The following is a 23,541-nucleotide window of genomic DNA, read 5'->3' on the forward strand; positions in this document are numbered from 1 at the left end:
GCACTGAAAGATGAATTCATCACACTTGTTACTGATAGTTATTGACATTAAAAGGTCAGCACCTTAACCTGCCTCTTCCTGTCTCTTCCACAGAGTGCGATACATTCTGAATGTGACCAGGGAAATAGACAACTTCTTCCCAGGGATGTTTGAGTACCACAACATCAGAGTGTACGATGAAGAGGCCACCAACCTGCTGGAGTACTGGAACGACACCTACAAGTTCATCACCAAAGCCAAGTAGGCTTAAACTCACACCCACGCACAGATTAAGTTCTCCTTGGGTTCTGTAATGCAGCACAGTCTCTCTGTTCTGTCTCTGTCAGGAAAGCCGGTGCTAAGTGTCTGGTTCACTGTAAGATGGGCGTGAGTCGCTCAGCCTCCACAGTGATCGCCTACGCTATGAAGGAGTACGGCTGGGACCTGGACACCGCCTTCGACTACGTGAAAGAGAGACGGGCCGTCACCAAACCAAACCCTTCCTTCATGAAACAGCTGGAGGAGTATCAGGGAATTCTGCTGGCCAGGTGAGCTTTCATATCCAAGCATCTGTACAGTAAACACATTCTTTAGGGTGTATTTTGGTGCTAACACACTATTATTTTTCTTTCCTTCCACAGCAAACAACGGCATAATAAGCTATGGCGCTCCCACTCTGATAGTGACCTATCAGATCGCCCAGAGTTGCTGTGTAAACCTTCCTCGCACTCTCTGGGCCACTCAGACTCTCACAACAACAACACTACCACCTCCTCCCCCTCCTTACATCACTTCCTGGGCGTGGCTGTGCTGCAAGCACTTGGCGCTGAACCCGAAGACTCTGCCAAATCAAACACCGCACACACCTCTGACTCACACACACACTCCAATGGTGTGTGTGAGTCACCGGTTCAGGAGGAGGTCAGATCAGATTGTGAAGACCCCCTCCTGCTTCCTCTCCCCAGACCCCGAGCAGCCACTGTAGTCCCAGAGGAAAGACTGGACAATTCAGCGAGCGTGGCTGTCACTGTGCCTGTTGCTGTACCCCACCCGCCACCATCGCTCCACATCCTACCTCCTACTCCTGAACTCCAGCGCGCTCACCGGGGTCCTCCCACACATCTGTCCATTTCAATGTCCAAAAACAAACCAGTGGAACTGTCCCTCAGTTTGCCTGAGCGTAGCAGCTCAGAAGAAATCTCTCCTCTCACTCTGGGATCCACTGACTCAGATATCATAGATCAGTCATTATCCGATTTAACAAGTGACAGACACAGCCCTATCAGCCCTTCAACCACCACCCCTCTCCCACTGGTTCTTCACCTCGCTCCCAGTGACGACAACAACAATCCCAGTGAGTTACAGATTGGCAGCGCCTTCGACAGCCGCGGCGAGGCCGACGGGTCGTCAAACCACAGCGCGGACAGCATTGACTTCTTCAGCGCCAGGGAAAAGTTTCTGGGCTTGGCCCAAGATGGTAGAACACGGACACTTTCAGAGCAGGCACAGCAGAGGACGCCTCTGTCACATGAGGATAACGAAGAAACGCAGGCTAAGGAGGAAGAGGAGCAGGGAAATGGGAGTCAGGTACAAACTCGTTCTGATTCTTCAGTCAGTTTTACAAGGCTGCAACTAATGAACGAATAAGCAACAAATCTGCAGGTGACCAGTTCCCCAACACCTCAGTTTTGAAAAAGAACAGGAACTCCTTTCAGCTGAGAAGCTTGTGTCAGTGTTTAAATAGTGTGTGAGCTGCAGAGCGTTTGTCTGTGCGTTACAGTTTTCCATGCAGATGTTGCCCCAGTCTCCTATTGTAGAGCTAATCCAGCAGATTTCACATGTTTTCATATTCTGGACTGTTCATTAACTCCGAAGGGACTACAGCCATGCACCTGCTTAAAGAGCTTAATATGAAGGTGTTGATAAGTGTTGTTGGTTACTCTGTTGTTGTCACCATCGAGTTCAGATAAGAATTCTTAGTCAGGCTGTACAGGAATTACATTTCCATAACTAACCAGACTGGTACTGACACTGGAATCTGAATGAAGCAGAAGGCAGCAGAACAGACTGCACCCTAAATCTGCATAAGTCATAGTGACACCTGCTGGACGATGAGAGAAGAGTGAAGACAGTTTAGGTCTAACACTTCTGTGTCTCTTCTAATTTTATTAGTTTGTGTCAAGTTATCGTATCTGTGGTATGCTATGTAGTTTAAACGATTATAAAATAATTTATCATAAACATTTCAAAGTAGTAGTAACAAAATAGTAAATTGTTACCTAAATAAAAGGAAAACTGTCACTGCTTCACACATACTCACACAGTGGAGAAACATCATGAGCCTATGACTAATCCAGTCTGAATATGTCTCTTGCTCTCTGTCTCTTTGTCTCTCAGGCATCTTCGCAGTCTGAAGACAGTGTTGACAAGGCCAGTCATCACCCTCACCATGACAACGGAATATCAGTCCGCCACATCGTCACTGAGATTGAAGCCACATGCCACCCTGCGTCGTGCCTTCCTCCTACTCCCTCCTCCGTCTCCTCCTCGTCTCTCCCACCGTCCTCCCACAGCCCTCAGCTCGTCCGACTGGGACATCAGGAGGAGGCGGAGTCTTCCGAAGCCACGCACGGCTCTTTGACTCCACCTTCACACCCGCAGTCTCCCTCCATGCTGCCTGGTGACTGGCCGACCGGCTCGGTGCGGCGGGCCACCAAACAGCTGGAGCAGAAGCTGAAGCAGGAAATGGAGATGGCGGCGTCTCAGCGATCACCGCTGCATTCCCCCAGCACTGAACACCCTCCCGTCAGGCTGTCCCTGTGCTCCCCGAGCGCCGAACACCCTCCCCTCCGCTCCCCTCATCACTCCACAGAACAAAGGATCACTCAGGGAGAGATCATGGCTGTATCTGCTAAGTCCAAAGACGGAGAGAAGCACACAGGGTCACAACATGAGCTTCAAAGACTCGACTCCTCAGGCACGCACAAACTCCCAGACCCTCCGTACTCCCCTAACTCAAATGTCAGCCAAGTCTCTGGTGCTATACCTGTCACTGTGCACTCTTCCATAGATAGCCATATGCTGACATCATCACTGACCTCTACTAGTCTGTTAGTAGAATCATCTCTAAATACCTCAGCCCAGTCTCAAGGACAGAGCCAGCTCCACAGCCAAAACCAGCAGTGTCATATCCTGCCCCAGGCCTCTTCAAACCAAATGACTTTGGATGGTGTGACAGTGCAGGAGTCAGACACAGATGAGAGGCTGGAGTCCAGTTCCCAGGGCAGGGGAGGGGGCTGTGGCCCCGACTGCGATGCGCAGAGCAGGCTGGCTCGTGGCAGTCAGGAGCTGGAGAGGATTCAGCAGACGCTGAGAGAGCTGCAGGCTTTCCTCCACGAGGGCGTCAGCCTGGAGACGACAGACAGCAAAGCACAGGAACTGGAGCAGCCTCAGGGGCTGAGAGACTCTATGGACACAGAGCCGGGACCTCGTAAAGGGGCGAGTTCTGAACAGACCCCTTCAGGCCAAGAAGGAGGGCAGCGGCTCCGAAAGAGACGAGAGGGGAAGAGTTTCCTGGAGCCGACGGGCTGGCACAGAGCCATGGAGCTCGAGGCTCGCATCCGCCAGGCGGGCCTCACCCCCCCATCTCTCATGAAGAGGTCTGCCTCCTTGGCAAAACTGGACTGCCTAGAGCTGTCAGCCAATGACCTCAGCGATTTGGACCTGAGGCCGCACACCAGGACGACATCAGCACACTCCCAGGACTATTTCTCCACGTCCCCATCTCACCCAGACGACACCTGGAAGAAACAGAAAGTGTTGGCTCAGAACACTTGCGTTGAAAAGACAGGTCTGTCCTGTGACGACCCATCCTCGCCGCAGTCCCGCCTCCTCTCCCCCGCCCCTCACCATTGTCCCAAAGAAGAGACAGGCGAGAGGGAAGAGCCAGATGGCAGCGGGAGCGGCGCGGTCGCCACGTCCCGACAGCAGGGGAGGGGACATTCGTCGAGACGTTCTCGCAAAGCGTCCGCTGAGAAGAAGCAGCGAGCCGTCACTGTGCTATACAATACGATGTAACCTCAGTGCAATGGACTGGAACGGACACGACTGGAGCTGTGCACACGTGTGAGAGAGGTTGCATGATGTGTATGAATGCGTAGCAGGTAAAATGTAGGACTTGTGTAACCGCCGATGTTTGTACAGTGTGTAAGAATGGAATGACGAACATATGTCTGCATGTAAACCACTGGATGTGTTGTTTTAACTGGAGTTCAGGTTTGTATGTACAGTAATGAAATATGAATGTCCAAACTAAGACTGAACCGGTGCATCCTGTATGCACTCCAATATGTCCAATATGTGTCCATTTTTTTTTTTTTTTCCAGTGTGTGACCCTCGCTGCCTGTTCAGAGTTTTTAAAGCAACAAAGAGTGGGGTTTTTTCTCAAAACATGCACTTTAATGTTTAGATTTTCTTTTTATTTGAAATCAATTTCTTACCCCGGGGGAGGATTCGTTTGCACTGGTCTCAGTAGACTTTTCTCTGTGTGAGTGTTTTTGTTTTCAAAGTGGACAAACATGTCTTTATTCAGATTTTTAATTAAACCAGGACAAAGCTCATGTTTTTTTTTTTTTTCTTTTTTTTTTATTCAGTGCTTTAGCAGTAAATAAATATGGTGCGTTTGTTTTGACTACAGATATTGACTGCTTAATCTCACTCATATCCCTACTTTGTGAAGAAAGCATCTGACAGTTACAGGCTGTAAATGTATTGTTGACTTCACTGCCACCTGCTGGACAGGCAGAGAACTACAGTCTGAAGGCACAGAAGAAGGTGGGAAAATGTGTGTAAAGTGTAGTGAAAATGTGTTGTTACAGGAGTTATATTGTTGAAAGTAAACACACAGAGTACTGCAAACCTTCCCCTGTGGTCAAATTTTGCCACTTTTTAACGGGTGAAGGTCAACCACATAACCTTTGAGTTAACAGAAACACATTCTACTTTTCATTTTTTTATCTACAAGCAGCCGTGTCTTTGAACAAGGCAGTCCCGTCTCCTCGGGGAAATGATCTCCATCAGCGCTCAGAGCAGCTTATTTCAGGCTGACATTTTACCTACTGTTTCATGTGGGTAATTAAACACTGAGATGTAGGCCACCGGGGCCCCTGCTGTGACACACACACACACACACACATAAATCACATAGCAGCGCTGACCGGGAAAGAATGACATTAAAGAACCAGAGTTAAAAAAAGAAAAAGCAAATCAAACTCACAAGCTTCATTTTTTGTGTTTTTCTGTGTTTGTAAAAAAAATTAGACCATTTTTTTTTTGTAGTGAATCAAGAGGAAAACTAAGATCCCTTGGTGATTTCACCAATTAAATCCATTTCAGTAGACAGAGCAGACAGGTTGAAGGAGGACTTGTTTTATACAGCGCCTGTCCCAAATTGAACTGTCATGAACAGGGAAATAGTTGAAACAGTGAGGAATAAAATCAGTGGAGCAGAAGAAGGAGGGTTAGAGGCCGGGTGTTTGTCTCCCTGTGTGCGACGGCTGAGATTGGCATCCTTTCTCTTTGCATGCTAATGCTCTCAGCTTCTTTCTCTCTCTCTTTCTCTGATAGTCGCACACTCACACACTGTGTTTTACGTCTGCGGCTCTTCACAGATTCCCGTCACACACACTTGCAGCCCAACGCTTCCACCGTCTTGATGTTATTCATAACGTCGGGCTGAGTCAGAGCAAGTGGAGATGTTGCGGCTGCACACTGCTGATTCACAGAGAAAATTGTTTCATTTTTCCTATTCTCTCTCACCCACCATGAAAGCAGCCTGGGTGCACTGAGTGGTGTTTCTTAGAGGCTTTAGAGTCTCTAAGCTGTCCTTTTCCTCCCTGTCAAGCCTAAAATAACTACAAGCAAAAAGCCCCTTGGATCTGGCTGAGGTGCTGGGAATCCATGTCACAGGGAGGATGATGGAGGTGGAAGCAGCTAAAAACAGACCAGCTCTCCCTGGTGCTGACTGACGCTGCAGCTTTCTGTATCTCGTGAGAAATTAATTGCTTTTGTCACCGTCTTTTACCAGAGAGGGCCGGAAAACTAACTCGGAGAAGAAAGCTGCAGCTAGAACTCAAGGTATGTGTGGTGGTGGGGGTGGCGGTGGTGGGGGTTGTCTGTAATTTGAAAAAGGATTTAAAAAATAATAATCTACTCGTACGTTGCTGCTTCAAAAGATGTTTCTTTATTCGACTCATTATCTGAATTCACTTCCCAGCATACACCATGAAAACATCAGGCTGCATCTCTCTGCTGCAACATTTTTTAAAAAGTAAAAAAATGAATATTTTTTCTTATCAACCAGGCAAGCTTAACTAGGAATTACAGAGGAGAGAGAGGTGGTTCTCCTCAGTTTGTGCTGATATCGGAGTGTGAAAGTTTTACATTTCTTTCAAAGAAATAATATAAAAAGAAAGGGAGGAAAAAACAAAAACAAGCTGGTCCTCTCTCCCCCTGTCTCTTGCAATAAAACATGTTTCCCGGTCTTTATCGAGCCTCGAGGCCTGCAATATTAAGTTACTTACAGTCATGAGAGCCAGGACTTGAACAATCTTTCCAATCTGTTGTAATTTTATTTATTTATTTATTTTTGCTATTGTTTTGTTTGTTTGTGATGTTTTGGGTGATCTGACACTTTTTGTTTCCAGCATGTTGTGTGTTGTCTGCTGTCAGCCTCTACAGCAGGGGGAACATTTTCCCTCAGAGATCTTCCTCTGATATTGCAGGTCTCCAGGCTGGACTCAAGTCGGGACAAATCGTACCTCACGCGGGTGCAGACCATGCTGAAATATTGTACACACACTGTACCGTGACTACACAGAAACACAGGAATCATCTGCTCATGTAAGGTGAGTAGATGCAAATATACAGAAAATCTCTTTCAGTTACATTTCTACTCCACAATCCACTTACAAACCACAAGCATTGTCCCTTTATTGATTGGATTACAGCCAGGCCTGCGACAGACTCATTAACATTCACACACAGCGTGGTCAGCACACCGAATGTTCATCTGGTCGTCTCATCATGTATCTGTGCTCCTAACACGTCAGGCTAAACCTAGAGCTGGCCCGAGTTTACTTTGTGCTCAAACTCATCATCTACATCCATTAACAGTCATATATGTGATCCACCCACAAGCTAAGTACAGTACATCTGGATTTTGTGCAAATCAAAAACAAAAATGTACCAGTCCTTTTTTTTTTTTTTTTGTAATGTTTCTCATTAAAAACTGAGGAAATCGTTTTCTTTTTCTTTCTTTTTTTTTTTTTTTTTTTTGGACATTCAATTCAACTTGACCAACCGTTAATGAAGAAGGTTACAGTATTCTCCACACCACCGGCCCTGACTCGTCACTGCTCCCTCCACACAATCACAGTTAGGACTGAAACCACACAACTTGGTGGCAAAAGGACTCGGTGAGCGTGTGTGTTAGTGCTGGAGCGGAGAGTTGGCCTAACACACTACGTTTACAGGGCAGAAGGTGACCTGTTGACCCCTGTGCAGAGAGCTGGTTTTGAAACACACCCACACACACACACACTTGATAACAGACAGAAATCACTCATTCAAGGAGGCATTCGGAACTTGTTGTATTGGATATATTGTTGGTTGTAAACTGGCACTGGTCAAGAAAAGTACCGTGTGGCACCAGCTAGAGGAAACTCGGCGTCCCCCTCTGGCTGTCTGAGGCCTGGACAGCCACATCACCCCATGGCTTCATGGGAGAGGTCTGGTGAGGCGATGGGAGAGAAAGGAGACGGTGATTTGATCATATGAAATCACTAAGACGATTATTATTTCCTGCCACTTACAGAGTGTGCTTAAAAGTTTCAAAGTAGCCCCTTTCGCCCTTTTCTCCCATGTGTCCTTGGTCCAGACCCCTCCCATCCCACCCCGCTGGGCCACTGAGCTCTCATTTTTCCATGAGTGACAGCTGGATGATGCGCTGTAGCTCCTCCTCCTCTTGCCGCCGCCGCAGCTCTGCCTCTTCCTGCTCCCGGGCTGAGATCTCCATGGCGATGCGCAACTGCTCGTCGTAGCTGCAGGTGGTCGGCTGCTTCTTGGAGGGGGTGGAGCAGAGGCTGGTGGGGGGGCGGGGCTTGTGCTGGGGGGTCCTGGGGTGGGGAAATAGTGAGGCAAATAAAGGAAAGAAGATCACAGTCTGTAAGTATGTAACTTTCAGGACACATTCCTGAACCTGCAGAGGCTCAGTTTAAGGTCACAGCAGTTACAAAATTTACATTAGATTAAATTTTATGGTGACACATTTTAAACTGGGCTTCAGAAAGGGAATATAATGCTTAATCATTGGTTGATAAATCAGTTACTAATGTCATATACCACTAGTAAGAACAACTTTTGGGTTGCCAGGTTGTGGTAAATTCTTTTGCTGGTGTTTATCCTCCGACCTGACACTTTAATGTTTCTCTGTTTTGGTATGTCTGAAGTTCTTCCTCTCCAACTGGCAATTTATCCTCTGCTGGAGAAGAGCTGCAGAGCATCTGGAGCAAAATGTGTTTATTAACTTTACAATTTACAGTTGCAGACTTTATGGACTGTTGTAACAACCCTTTACTGACGATTCATTAGTGTTTATGGTTGCAGTTGATTCACTAACCTTTGCTGTTGGCTTATTAGAAATTAGAAACCTGTGACTCTTTGACTTAACTTATATTTGTTGCAGCAGAATTAGGATCAAATGAGACAGTTAGACCCAAATGAAGTCATAAAAGACATCATGGTAACTCTGAGGAGGTTATATAAGAAATACTGGTAACACCTACAATTTCCAGTGTAAATTTGTTGTATGAATCAGTTACCAATAAAACATGTATTGTTCCTACTGATACTGATAAATGTAGATACAGCAGAAGGAAACGACGACTGTGGGGAAAATGGTGTGAATAACATTTTTCTTACCATGTTAGTTAAGTATCAAAAGGAGGAGAACAGCCTCATATCTTCTTACTGTGTAGTTAAAGATTTAAAACAGCAATTACCAGGTTCCTCATCAAACATTAAAGATTAGCCATGTTTCAACCTCCTACATCTACATAGTACTACACAGTTTTATCATGTTATAGTTTGTCCTCCTTCGATGACAATAGAAGTCTTCGTTGGCTTTTACATTACACAGTTAAAAAAAAAAAAGTATATGGGCTTTTCCCAAACTTTACCTACCCTGTAGATACTCAGTACCTCCAAAAATACTTTGAATTTATTTTATTTCCATAAAAAAAAAGAAAAAAAAGAAAAAAGAAAAGAAAAAAAAAAGAAAGCCCAACTGTTACTCCCTTGATCCCCATAGCCATGTTTATGGTTTCTTCCACTGTACCTACATTTAAGAACCAGAGGGAACCTGTAAGTATTTTATTGGTACCTGATTCATACATCGACAAAATTCTTGTTTGCAGGCAGCAAAAAAAGCTACAATAAGAAAGTGGTGTGAAAAAGTGACCTGTCTTTTAAGAGTTATTGGGAAGATTTTAGATCAAACAAAAGAGAAAAAACTATTAGTTTGAAGCTACGTTGCACTGGTGCTACTTTTACATCTTGTTCTTGATCTGAAAAGCCAAAAAAAAAGAAATATTAAAATAAGTGCCCTTTATTAATAGTTTACAACATTCAGATGTTGAGCTCGTTACAGGGGAAGTGTAATGCTGGTTAACCCAGAAATTCACTGCTAGTCACAACTCATAAACCTCTTGTCATCAAAGAGGGCAGGTTAAAATAACTTTAGTTGAAAGATTCATGGATTTTCTTGTCAAATTGCAGGACGGGGCACCACACAAACCTTTCAGTGTAATTTTTTATGAGTTTACTCCACCTTACTATAAAAGTATTCAGTCTGGGTTTACTCCAGTTTTAGTTTTTCGTTGTCAACAACAGTGTTTCGACATCCAGTTTCCCCTAACATTCTAACTTTGTGTAAGTAAACACTGCAGGAGCCAGATTGTCAAAAAAAGGGAAAAAGAGAACAATGTTTGTTTATCCATCCACTCATCTACAAATAGGGACGACAGAGAGAGAAAACACTGTCTGAAGATAACAGCCTAAAGTCAACAGCATCAGTGTCGACTGTGAAAGCAGGAAACTCTCTCTCTCATCCTCCAGTCTCCCCTCCTCTCTCTCTCTCTCTCTCTCTCTCTCTCTCTCTCTCTCTCTCTCTCTCTACAAACACACTCAGTAGTGAACAGTAGATAGGAGATGAGAGGAGAATAGCAGGATGGATAAAAGAATAGAGCAGGGGAGGACAGGACAGGAATACAGGATGTGAGTCAGGGATGGAAGGAAAGAATCGCTGGATGGAAAAAATACAATGGAAGAGTGCAAGACACTGAAGAATAACAACATGTAACAGAAGTGAGAGGAAGTTAGAGACAATATGGGTGAAGAAATGGCAGGATACGTCGCTTTTTGTCCTGACATTCATAGAGATTTATGTTTCTTGAGGATTCCAGCTCTTTTGAAGATAAAAAGTCCCATTTATTTTTAACAATTGGCGCTTTCATCCAACTTTAGCTGCAGCCCCTGGTTGAATTACTGATCATAGAGGGGTTAGATTTTGGATGGAGGCAAAGGAAGTGATGGATGGGTGTATCAGTTACACAACAAAGTGGACAAAAACAAAACACAAAAGAAGAGGGCAAGTGAATGCCATAAAAGAAGAAACTATTGTAAGGCTGACCTCTCCAGTCGACTTGGGTCACAGGACAGGGGGTGTGTTCCTGGCTTACTGTTGGTCAGTGCCTCCCAGATGGTCACCTAGACAACAAAGAAGAGGCCGCACTGGGAAGTCAGAGAGCAAGCACAGGAAGTGAGCACACAGAAGCATAGAAAGACGGGGGAAATGGTGAGGTGTGTAAAACAAGAGCATCCTCCCTCCCTACGGGATTTTTGCTGCTAATGTATGCTAAAGTACCTCTGAGACATCCACTCTGACGTCCAGGTCATGAGAGTCGAACTGGCAAATAGCAAATTGGCAGCCACTGAAATTCAAGAACATGCTAAAATCTCAAAATCCTTCCAATAAAATTGATGTTTCCTTATTGTCTGTTGAAAAAACATCAGTGCTGCCAGACAAAGACCTTGTAGGTCAAAATATGGCATCATTAAATATTGGGAGAGACGGAAAATAAAAAAGGAATGATCAAAATTGAAGAGGAGGCTGAGATAATCAGACTTATAGCCCCTCCTAAAACACTTGATCCTCCATTTCCCATAATACAGTTTAATAACATCTTTGCTTAAACCAGGGGTCTCAAACGACCAGCCTGCGAGCCAGACTGGGTTCTGTAAAACAATTTCATAAGGTCCCCCACAAGTTTAGTATTTATTGTAACATCTGGCCTGAAAATTAATTTCTTTTTCTTTTTTTTTCACATTGTGATTCTTCCACAGTCTTTTATCCTACAGTAATACTGCAAAAATAAACACGTGCAAATTTACCACAGTGAACCAGACATCTGACTGTCTCTTTCTAAACTGAATGGAAAGGCCGGCCGATTTAAGAGAGGTGGACATCTGAATAGTGTTTCATGGACTTCATGTGTCTGCTTCCTGTCTCATCAGCACGAAGAAAGCAGCAGTACTCTACTGAACATGAAGGGACAGTATAGAGGGAGAGAAAGGGGAGCGACCAGCTGCTAAGCTTCAAGTTGTAGAGCTTGGAGAAACAAGTACACAGGAGTTTTTTTCAAGTGGTAACTCAAGGAGAGAACAACAATGGCCATTGAGCATGAGTTAGAGACCCCTGGACCCTCTTTGTGACACTCAATGTGTGGATGACCTCTCTGTTTCCTTTGTATGCTGCTTTTGTCCTCCACCTGTACCAAACTAGGGTTGGATGTACACGCTATCCACCTCTCTCATTTATCAGCAGGCTGTGAATGCGCTTCTGTGTGACAATCGACTATCGGACATTAGATGTCATCCATCAACGCACAAGTACAAGCCCCACACAAACTTTCATGACACTGCAAGTTAGGTTTAATACTCGTGTAAAATAGACGCAGACTGTGAATGAAAGGTTGGAAATTACAACCAAGAAGATGAGAGGCTATACAGTAGTTACTGCTGTAAAACATACAATGTCAGCAGTATGGTCCATTAACACCCGTCTTGCTTCAGGATTAGAGCTGTAATTAAAAGTGCCATCACTTTTTTCATCCCTGTTTGAAGCAGCAGCACAACAGTTCAACCACGGTACAAAATCCCGAGCTGCAACCTCACCTCTCTCTCCTCTACATTCTTCTCCTGTATGCAAGCTTAGAAAAGTCAGAGGATGTTCTCTGACCTGTCTCACTGAGCCTATTTATACTTCTCTTTCTGTACCTTTGGAAGGAGGCCAAGGACTATCAGGACCAGGATCTCTGGGATTTCAAAACAGCACCTATCCAGAGGCAGTGTTGGATATAATGGGTCTGGGCCTCACACATCACAGGCAATTTATTCTACTTATTGATTTTACTTCAGTATCGATTGTTTTTATTTTGAAACTATAGTCGCTTTTTTTCTACTTCACTGTGTCTATTTGTCTGGTCTTGCTTGACTGATTGGTAAATTTATTGCTGTCATTTGTATGAGCTGTCTCAGAGGGACAATATCGTTGATAGGGCTACATGACTTTGTGACTTGTCTTGAATCCTGAAAAGTAAAACTTTTGCAATCTGTATCCATCTGGCACTTTGCAAGGAAACGTAGGAGCATATATTCCTTTACAAGTGCAAGAGCCAAAATATTCAACACAGTCAAAGGTGAAATAACTGATTGTTGACAAGACTCCTCGCGATACTCAGCATTCAAACCTGCAATACCTGCTTCTTTTGGACCACTTTGGCGCAGCAGAAACAAACTTGGGAACCCAACATTATGAACCATAGCATAATGTGTTGGACGGCTAATGAGCTGAGAATCACTATAAAACTCTCAAAGCCAAGAACAGCTGCACGTTCAGCTGATATGTAAGCTAGAAATATTAAAAGTTCAGCCACACACAGTGTTTTCAACTAACTCATGGAGCTCTCATTAGTTAGCTGATAAAATCTGCCAGTGACAGTTATTTAAGCTGGAAAAATTAATGGCCACTGGATAGAAATGAGAGGTCTGCTTTCATCTACCTATGTTTAAAATCAAGGTCCAATTGTTCCAAAAATTACTGCAAACCACAAGTGGAAGCCTTACATCAGCCAGCATCCTCACTGTAAACTACATTTGTGCCATGTGAGAACAGAAACTTGACAGACATGACAACAGTAACTAAGGGCGGGTGGGGCTTAGCAAACTGTCCATTAAATAAAATCTTGTTTTAAGATGCCTGACCGGTGTTTCTTTAATTTCAGAACAGAAGATAATCTCTCAGGAGTCTCACAGTCTGCCCACCTGATCGTATTCAGAGCCAGCTTCCAGAAGACTCTGCTGTATGGCGAACTGCAGCAGGTCCTCCTCCTCCTCCCTCATGCTGTCTCTCTGTTTGCCACCGAGCATGGTGTATCCAGGCGGGGGCTCAAACACACATGGGGGAATTTCTCCGGCTCGACACGACACTACAGCACACAGGAGGGAAGGCAAAGGGCAAGAGATGGGAAGGAGTGTTATCGAACAGTAATGGAGACCACACCAGACTAAAGGAGAAGCGCGGAAAAGGAAAAAGGAAGGAGCAATTCCTGAGTGAAAGGAAGAGAAATCCAGAACAAAATAAGGCACTTCTGCAAGATAACATCAAAGATTTCTACAGAGGTTCCTTCCGAGCAGTCACACAATAAATTATATCTCCCCTCCACGTGGCTGCAGATTTAAAGACGGCTGTTGGGATTCTGATTAAGTGATAGGGTGATGTAAGTGAGCCATAATCTTACAACACTAACAGCATAACCTTGTATTCGAAGCCAGCGATAAATACTGCTCATAACTCTATCAAGCAACTGTAAACTCTGTTTACCATCTGAAGTATGGCCCAGGTTATACAGTAAAGGTTAGTCAAGATTTATAGAAAAGCTTTCTGAAAAAAATAAAAATGGAGTGTAAAGTTCTACAGCTGAGACTAATCATCAGCTGAAGAAGAAGATGCAAGAAGAGATGACACGATAATACAGCAGCAACAGCAAACACTGGAGTGTGCTCTCACTGGTGGAGCTGGAGCTGGAGACACTGGAGGAGTCGCTGCCTGGAGATGGGGTGTCTGTCCTTGGGTTGTCTCTCTGTCCATCCCCCTCCACCCCGACGTCGTTGTCAACGCGGCCGCCCGTCCCCTCCTCACAGCCGTTCAGGTTGCTGAAGGTGATCCTGGCGTTTAGGATGTGGTAGAGAGGGATCTCTGCAGAGAGTGGAGAGAAACATTTTTTTTTTTGCAGTTATCTGTCAACTGAGTCTTTGTATCAGTCTCATCATTCAGTTGACCACGCATGTCCTTATTTTAAGTCTTTTTATTGTTAGTGATCAAATTTTCAATCTTGTCTGTCCCCTTTTCGTCCCCTTCTATGTTTGTCTTCATTTCTTCTCATTCATCTTTGTATCCACTTATTAATCTCCCATCATCCATTTATTTAACCAGCCATCATTTTAACCTCCCTCCCTTCATCCCTCCATCCATCTCACTCTCCCAGAGCTCACCGATCTTGACGGGGAAGCCAGGCGGCAAGCGCAGAGTGATGAAGTCGCGCAGCTTGGCGAACAGGGCGTTTGAGATCGCCATGAGATCGATGATAGGCACCACTTGTTCTGCCAGGGACAGAGGATGGGACTCACACAACCACAACTTGGCTTTAAACCTGGGAACACACACAGACACACATACACACACACTGTGAACACGCTGGTAAGCTGGCCAGTAACATACGAAGAGTTTGTTGATGTAAATTACCGAATACAATTCTGACTTAAGTATAATTGAGGCAATTTATGCCCTCATTCAAGCAATTGGTTCTTTGGCCAGAGGTACACAAAGACATTGATTACATCAGCTAACAAAGACTTGTCCACAAGCTGCTGAGTCCTGTTCAAATTGAGGCTAATCAATGCTTATATTTTAACTCATCCAATAATGAACACAGGGTTGAGAGGCAGCTCTGCAACCTAACATCCTCACGATGTTCTGTCACTTTTTATTAAGTGCAGAAGAACAATGAAACAGACTGAAAACGACAGACAGGCCAATAGTCTGTTAGAGGAACACAGGGCAGATGAGTGGATGGCAGGTTGGCAGGTGGAAAAGAGAGATTGTTGTTGGTTTCATCCATGAGACTGACGATGTGATTAATGGGCATGACAGTGAAATCCAATAAAACTGGCTATGGTAGAAAAAATAACATGATCCGAGTCCCTCTTTGAGTTCACATTTTCACACATTTTTTTTTGTCTTCTTCACAGTCTCTACAGGTCACTGCCCGTTCCTTCGTTTTTATGTGTTGTTTTGTTTATTTTGGTAGAATCGTGAAATAAAGATGGCTTTTCATGAGTCATCGAGTCAGAGCGGTGTGATAGACTGCAGAGACAGACTGTCTCTAGTTGTGTGATTCTCCACCAGCTTTGTAAAAACCTACTCCTGACGTGTGTGTGTGTGTATATATCGCCCACTTTCACCGTCTTTCACTTCAAGATCTTGGTGGTCAGCTGTAATGGACGGCTGATTTTACTCTGCTTGTATGAGCGTGTGTCTGTCTGCACTCTGTCCATCAGACTGTCAGCCCTGGCACTTGGCGGTGAGTTTGGAGGGCGACTCCGCTCGAATGCATGGCTGCCTGTCTGTTTTCCTGTCAGCCTGTGTCACCTCTGGGTCTTGGTGGTGAGCTGGCACGGGTGGCCGATGTCCCTCTGAGTCTGTGACAAGCCGGGGTTGAAGTATTCCTCGGCCGTCAGCGCTGCGGGGTTGGTCACAGCAGGACTTGACATCTGGGTCACCAGGGCCTGCAGATAGTAAATAATGAATTCAGTGAATTGTATTTATTCAAGGCTTTCACTCGTTCCCAGTAAAATCTGCAGGGAAAAGGACTGTTAATCAATACCAGTGACTTAAAGATGACTTTACATAGTGCAAAGATTTCTGGCTTTTAAAACTCACTTTCTTTGTTAGTCTCTGCTGTATAAGAAAAAAAAAACTCACCACCTACTGGGATTTCAAGGCCTTCCTATTACCTACTGACATTTTCAACAGCTCAATGAAAGAGAAAGCTTTGCTCTCAAGCCCAAACTTGAGAGCAAATGACAAAGCAGTTTTTTTTTCACTCCAGCAGTTTTACATCATTACCAGAGACGAATCTGCTGGGTTGCTGCGCTAATTAGTCGCTCACTTGTCAACTGTTGAGTGTGAATTTAATAAACCTGTCAAAGGTAGGCCACCATTACCGGAAGAGGTACATGCTGCCAAAGACTTTGTTCTTCTTGTTGCAGATAATCATAGTCAGTGCCTTGCTTTAAAATTTAGGGTTTGGCAAAATCATCTTTACACTTGTGCAAATTATCTGCAGAGCAAACATAAAGGCTGCGAAAAGCTTCTGCTGAGCAAACAGTGGTCTGGAGGGAGAAGACGGAGAAAGGCACAGGGAGTTGAAAAGAGCAGAGGCAACAGTGAGGTGGAAACGAGAGAAAAGGCAGAATGCAGAAAGAGGACTAGGAGGGAGGTATGAGTCATAGATGCTCTCCTGCAGAAACAAATTATAAAACATAATCAATATTTGAGAGCAGGCTTGAACCACTGAGTGATTGTTTTACTCTGCAGGCATGCTCGCCTGTTGACACAGTGGACTCAGCAGCCAGGATTCACACACTCCCTGTCCATCTAAAGAGGGGAGGTCATGGTCAGGATGATAATAATGAAAGTGATAATTCACTCACAAGGGCAATGGTCATGGGGCTGATTCTGATCTCTGTTAACACTATGATGGACATTCACAAGGTGGTTTTTATCCACAAATACCTCTACAGTCCAGTCTTAATGTCAGAGTCAAAACATAAACCATACCAGTGTTTTTAGGCAAAAACCTTGTACATCCAAAATCTCAAAATCTTTCCAAGAAACCAGAAAAAAGATTAACCCCAAGTTGTTGTTTTTTAATTATAAATACATTTTTAAATGCTTTTCGGACATTTTATTAACCCACTGAAAATCCCCAAAATTGAAATCATAAGTTTTTAAACTGATGACATCTAAATAAACTTTTGACTCACCCCGTTGTTAGGCCCCATGTGTTGCTCTGCAATACCAAGGAAGTTCTGCAGCGGAGTCTTCCCACCTGATCAGGGACACGTAGCACTGATGAGTTAGACTGAGAGATCACAGTTACACAATCACAATGCACAAACTCAGTCCTGTTAGCATGAGTTTCCAAACTGAGTTTATGTACACTTAAAGATGACTTAAAACCCGGAGAGTTTGGCGCCCATTCATCAAGAGATGATGAAGCATGTGCTCTTTATCTCCACTACAAGTATCTGCTGTGTTACTTTCCTGATAACTCATTGTATTATATCAAGCTTTTGTGTTGTGGCCTTATCTTCTGCTAAGAATCTGAGCCGAAATGAGCGAAGCCAGACTGTATTAAATAGAAATGAATCAAATTGATGTGAATTATGGTTTAATGTGGGAATAAATTGTGAAAACCTATATAATCTAAAAGTTTAAAAAGCATTTTAAATAGTCAGTAAAACTATTTCCTGGTAGATATTTCACTGTACCTCTGGACTCCAAACATTCTCTTTCTACAAAAACTCAGCTCACCTGCTTCATCAGGACCGTGTCAGTGTAGTTTGATCAGATTTGACAGACAGGGACCAAACAACCCGCGAACAATGACCAGGTTCTGATTACAAATGTCGCTAAATCCTGATTGGTGTATGAAAGTATATGATATCACCTTTATCCTACTTTTCCCATTGAGGAGAGCACAGAGAAAAAAAAAAAAAAAAACAACTGTCATGGGAAATGATCAAAACGGTTTTTACTTTAGCAGAAAATAGTGCATTCATGTAGGAGCCCATCACTCACGGTAAGAAGCTGTTTGAGAAAATTATATTTCAGTGACTGAACCTTTCATTTTTAGAGTGCACGGGAACACCAACAGCTGCTGCTCATTTAGATATGAGAGATGTGAGCATCAAAGAAATACGACCAGCTCATTAGTGTGCGGGCAGACAGTACCGGTGCTGCGGTCGTCCTCACTTACCAGAAACTGAATGAGTGCTAAACGCAATGCTGAGGTCCATCAATTATTGTTAATGTCAGTGGTGTCTTAGTGTTGTTTATATGATAGGTGTCCATATTTTGCCTTCTGGCCAATGATCTGCAGTTTGGCTCAAGATACAGTATGTATGTGTCTGTCTTAGGATATATTTAAAGCACTTTAAGCTTTTTACAGTGTTAACAAAATGGTGAAAAGTAGCAGAAGGGAAGGGGCAAATGGAGTAAGTCACTCATTCAGGAGTCAGTAATGCTTCTAAGAACACCCTCTTCCTGCATATTAGTGTAGAGTGCAGATGGGGATTGTGACCTAGGAGCGAGGAGCTCTCAGAGGAGCGTGTGATGGTTGATCCTGGCTGACAGCGACAGTTCGGGGAGGGAAGCCTGCTAATCCTGTTTGATGTATGATCTGAACCAGAAAACGAGACGAAGCCATCGAGTGAACGTTGTGGGCTGTTAGCCAGAGCCTCCGGGTGAGCTCATTGAGCTCAGGTGAGAGGGATTACTCATCAGTGGCTCTTTTATTAGACACGTCGTAGCTCTTAGGCTGGAAGTTACGGCGGCACAGATGTGATAATGGAGAAATTCAGCTGCTGCAGCTGTGATGCAACTGCACATGAAGAGCATCCTGATGGTCCCAGAGGTGACAATGCTCTAATGCTCATTTGGTGCTGAAGTACAGTTGTCAAAATAAAGCGACCTACCTTTTGTCTTGTTCTTGTTCTGGTCTGACAGATGGTCTGTTCTGGTCCTAGTGATCAGCTCCACATTGGATGCTGCGTAGACCTGAAAGAGAAGAAGGCAATTGTTGAGCTTAGCTGACAGTGGCTTTACTTCGTTCCTACAACGTTTATGTTCCCCTTTCAGTATTTTTTGTTTTCTTCTGTTGTAAACTTGACCTGGACTTGTAGATTGAACAAATGCATGAGTATGTTAATTAACTCTCTCTCTCTCTCTCTCTCCATGCATATAGTGTGTGTGTGTGTGTGTGTGTTCCTTTTGTATCCCTTAAAGTCATTCACAGACAAGTGACAAATGTACAGCATATTATCCTACATAGTGATGTACCTCAATTAACTTGCTGCTAGACCTTTTATCAGCAAACTGCTATAAAACTCACAAATCCCTAAAGACTTAATTGTGATTTGGGATTTGGGAGGAGTAGTGTTTTACAACAACACCAATCACAGATTTGGAGCAAAAGCCATTGTACTAAACCATGTTTTAAAGCCAGTCTACACCTAAAGAGCCAAAGCAAGAGTAATACAGTATTTTCTGTATTGTGTTTATAAGCAACTCGCAAAAAAAGTTAGTGTCAAAGTATTTTTAAGCTGTTAAGGAGGACAAAGGATCTTCAGGACCCCAAAAGAGACATTAGGATTAACTAATTATTGAGCAAATGTAAATGTTAGAGTGCCATCATCCTTACAGTATAAATGACCAGTGAGCAAAACCGTGACACACCACCCCCCCAAAAAAGCGCACCAAACCCTGAGTATCATGGTTTGTAACATTATACTCCTAACTCCAAATCTGCAGGATGCAGGCCAATTTCTTCCAGTTACAGTCCACAGCACAAAACTAGAATTCCTCACTAGTGTCCGTAAAAAAAAGGAAATACTGATTAAAAATTGAGCAGGATGCTGATTCCGAGGTTACACTGGAAGACAGAGAAGGGAAAGGAAGAGGCAAAAAGCGTCCGGGAGGAGAGACCCTCAACACGAGTTGTCTGTTTACGTTTGTAACTCTAAATCAATGATGCAGAAAATAGATGCTTTTCAGGGAGCAGTATTTTACTGCAGAGCCTGTCTGAAGTGCTTTTAAACCACTAGTGACAGATGGTCCTGGGTGTCTGACACTTGTCTCCTATCGATCCCCCTGGGGGGGTCAGGAAAACAAATGGGGTCAAGGTAACACACGTGTCTATGATAGACATCTTTTTTTTTTTTTTAACTCGATTTGAGAGGTCACCTGGTGTCGTATGTGCTGATAAATTTTCCTCATTTCAGGGTAAAGGATTTGTGCTTAACTGCTACATTTAAAAAAACAAAAAAACAAAATCATCTTTAAATGACAGATTCCCGAAATCCATTTGTCACTATTTAAAAACGCAGAAGGTAATGTCCTCAAATGTCTACAGCAATGGTTTTAAAATAGCTTTGGGAGTGATTCATTCTGGAAATTAAACTCTCCAAGTGAAGTGAACTCTCAGGAAATATCAGACTGAGCTCTGACAGCAGTGGTTTCTCTGGACAGTGTGAGACATCAGTCTGAGCAGCACGTTGTGTTCGCTACCTTGGCTTCGTATCCATTCACTATTTCAGTCTTCTCACTTCTCCAGCCCAGGATACCCGTCTTATTCCTGCAACACAAGATTCAGCACATTTCAGATCAGTTTTCTGTGAGCTCGACTCACAGCTGATCTAGCTTACTGACCTGTCCCAAGCAGTGTACCAAATAGAATATCAAAAACATTACAATGGAGAGTAAAAACCAATGATATCCCCTTAGATTGCAAGTCACAGGCTCTGGTTTTTCTCTGTCATATACAGCCTGAAAACATTGCAGCCATTGTTCTTGTTTGTCATCAGTGAAGATCAGCTGTTCAGTGTCCAATTAGGAAGTCTGCCCATAAGTTAGTGAGGCATTTCCCATTTTCATGATCTATTCACATCACTGAACTCCTTCTCCACCAAATAAACAGAAAATGAGCTTTAGAGGGTCTTTTCCTCCTCATATTAAAGGATTCGTCCCTAACTACATTTTTGAAATAACATCAGGTATTTTTAACAGATTTCAAATATGTGACATTTATGAAAGACAGGTTTTTGGGTGATTTTTATCCATGCTAGTAAAATGTATGCTGTAGGGCTGATAAGGTCAGTTGGTTAGCTGGTCCACTGCTTTGATCCAGACTAAATTATCGATTTAATCCACCCACGATTGGGTGGATTGCCATGAAATCTTGCAGAGACCATCATGTCCCCTTTGGGGTGGTTTGCACTAACTGGGTGATCCTGACCACCACCATCAAGTTAAAACTTTAAATTTGCCCAATATTTTTTATGACCAAATACAGTCCCGTTCCCAGAGGAAACTTCACCTGATCATCCCAGGTGGGTGCAAAAGCCTTTCATAATCCACTGTTTATAGAAATATAGTCTCACAGTGCCATTAACATGGCTGTAGATCCTCTTGTTCCCCAACTAATCCAATGTCACCTAACATTATGTCTCTGTCTGATTTCTGAAGTTATATTGCAGCTCAGTTACTGAGGGCTCAGTGAACTCTGTACTCGTCTGTTCAACTCTAAAACAGCAAAAGTGCAGTGCTGTAGTTTTTGTGCGTGGCTTCGTGAAGACGTATCTCCAGAGGTGGATGTCCTGTCTGGGGTGTTTGACAAAGTGGTTCACTCTAAAGCATCATAAATAGATTACTGGCATGTAGAGAGGAGTGCTGACCAAGGAAAATGCGCAGAGGTGACACTGAGGTACAAATCTGACAGGGAGATGATTGTCACCCCCCACACCCCTCAGCCACCGCCTCTCCTCACTCACTTCTCTGAGCATCTTTTTACTCCTTCACTTCTTATCAGTTATCATTCACTTCCTGTCTTGCATCTCTATCTATCTCTACAGTCTCTCTGCAGTCCATTTTCCTCCCCTTTCTCCTCCTGCCTCCAAAACCAATGACTTCCTCCTGTTTTGGCTTACATATAGCGCTTTCTCCCCCATAGTCCTGTGTCCCATTCATCTCTCTTCCTCAACCCTTTTCCTCCAAATCTCTTGCTCCTTCCTCTTTGTTTTATCCCTCTTTCATCCTTCTCCTTTGCCATTTTCTCCCCTCCATCCCTCTCTGTCCAAAACGTCCCTTGTTCAATCACCCCTCTCTCTTTCTCTCCATCACATCAGTCTTCTCTCTCCACCTGACCAGAATGAGATGAGTTTTGTCCTCTGTGCCCCTGCTTGGCCCACCTCTTTCTCACCTCCTTTCCATCTCTGCGTCAGTGTCACTTTATGTGAAATTGAGATGTAAACCTCTATCGTTAGTATATTAAAAAGCTCTTAAATTGACTGCACACCTGCTCATCCCATTTTCCTTTTCCTGCTTTTCTCCATTCTTTTCCATTTTCATCGAGTCAGTTTGCATCTTTTCTGCCTCTTTCATATCTTGTCTTTCTGCTATCTGCCGCTCCATCTCCATGTTCACCAGTCCATTTTACTTGCGCTGGAGTGTTGAGTTTTTGTGAAACTGTCTGAGCCTGACTCACTCAGCCTAAAGCTAATTTGTTCCTCACTACCTCCACATCAGGATTTCTTGTGGCACTTTTTTTTGATTGTTTTTTGCCATTTTAGATATTTTTAGCCAATCAGTTCACACTGGACACAAAAGATTAAATGTGTTTTGACAACAGATTAAAATGCAATGACATCAAGGGAGCCAATGCAAAACAGTGGTTAATGTGGCAACAAGAATCACAAAATAATGATTTAGCTTGGTTTTATTTTATTTTTCTGATTCATTTTTTTGTGGTATTCTCTTTTCAACAGACAAGAAAAAAAGCAGACGAGCAAGAATTAGCTTAGAAGGCAAATTTTCATCTGTACTTCATTCATTTGTACAGGGACATTTCCCCAGCTCGGCTCTGCTGTGGATTTACACATGGTGTTCAATGAACTCTAGCAATTAGTTCTACATGAATGTTGTTGTCTCTGCTTCCCCTTCTACTGCTGCCTCTGCTACTGTTTTTCTACATTTTGTGAAAATGCATTATGACAGCCACCAGAGAACGTGCCTGAACTTGTTCCCTTCAGCTGTGGGTTGTAGCGTAGGAGACGGCAACAGTGAAAAGAGTGACAGAACTCCAACAATAAAAACACAAGAGTGATTTTCTCCATTTGGGAAAAAAAAAAAAACACAAGCCAACACTCAGAACATGTCCTTTGGCTGAATTGTATTGTTTTGCAGTGAGGCTATTGCTGGTGGAGAAAATGATATTTATCTATGATTGTTAGACGCTGTTGCATAATGGTGAGAGCAGAAAGCAGCCCTCACTGTTGTTGAGGGATGTTATACCAAATCTTGATGTTTATTACCTCTTGCAAGGGTTATGTTTTCACCCATGTCTGTTAGTTTGTTTGTTGGTTGGTTTGTTTGTTTGTTTTTCAGCAGGATTATGCAAAAACTACTGAACTGATTTGCACCAAACATAGTAGAGGGCTGGGGCCAAGGAAGAAGAATTTTGGTACAGATCCAGTTAAAGAGGCCGATCCAGGCATTGTTTTATTTTTTTTATCACTTTCCTTAATATTGCTTGATGTTTTAGATTT

The 23,541-nt window shown here is 43.5% G+C and overlaps 2 protein-coding genes across 3 annotated transcripts in view; one reads left to right on the top strand and one right to left on the bottom strand.

Moving 5' to 3' along the window:
• Positions 1-4,674, top strand: part of ssh2a (slingshot protein phosphatase 2a) — a 31,169-nt gene extending 26,495 nt beyond the window's left edge. For both annotated transcript variants that reach the window (XM_041045987.1, XM_041045986.1), the window contains 4 exons: positions 94-240; positions 327-527; positions 621-1,566; positions 2,377-4,674. In XM_041045987.1, coding sequence (XP_040901921.1) covers positions 94-240; positions 327-527; positions 621-1,566; positions 2,377-4,056 — 2,974 coding nt within the window. In that variant the 3' untranslated portion in view covers positions 4,057-4,674. The remainder of the gene's footprint in view (positions 1-93; positions 241-326; positions 528-620; positions 1,567-2,376) is intronic.
• Positions 4,675-6,254: 1,580 nt separating this feature from the next.
• ankrd13b (ankyrin repeat domain 13B) overlaps positions 6,255-23,541 on the bottom strand; it is a 38,887-nt gene continuing 21,600 nt past the window's right edge. Inside the window, exons 7-15 of the mRNA XM_041045988.1 lie at positions 20,507-20,573; positions 18,916-18,997; positions 17,203-17,267; positions 15,806-15,942; positions 14,650-14,807; positions 14,165-14,353; positions 13,420-13,583; positions 10,727-10,803; positions 6,255-8,153 (exon numbers count right to left, since the gene is read on the bottom strand). Of these exons, the coding sequence (XP_040901922.1) occupies positions 7,952-8,153; positions 10,727-10,803; positions 13,420-13,583; positions 14,165-14,353; positions 14,650-14,807; positions 15,806-15,942; positions 17,203-17,267; positions 18,916-18,997; positions 20,507-20,573 (1,141 nt within the window). The 3' untranslated portion in view covers positions 6,255-7,951. The remainder of the gene's footprint in view (positions 8,154-10,726; positions 10,804-13,419; positions 13,584-14,164; positions 14,354-14,649; positions 14,808-15,805; positions 15,943-17,202; positions 17,268-18,915; positions 18,998-20,506; positions 20,574-23,541) is intronic.

The sequence above is a fragment of the Toxotes jaculatrix genome, chromosome 9 (assembly GCF_017976425.1).
Source record: "Toxotes jaculatrix isolate fToxJac2 chromosome 9, fToxJac2.pri, whole genome shotgun sequence".
NCBI classification, from domain to species: Eukaryota; Metazoa; Chordata; class Actinopteri; family Toxotidae; genus Toxotes; species Toxotes jaculatrix.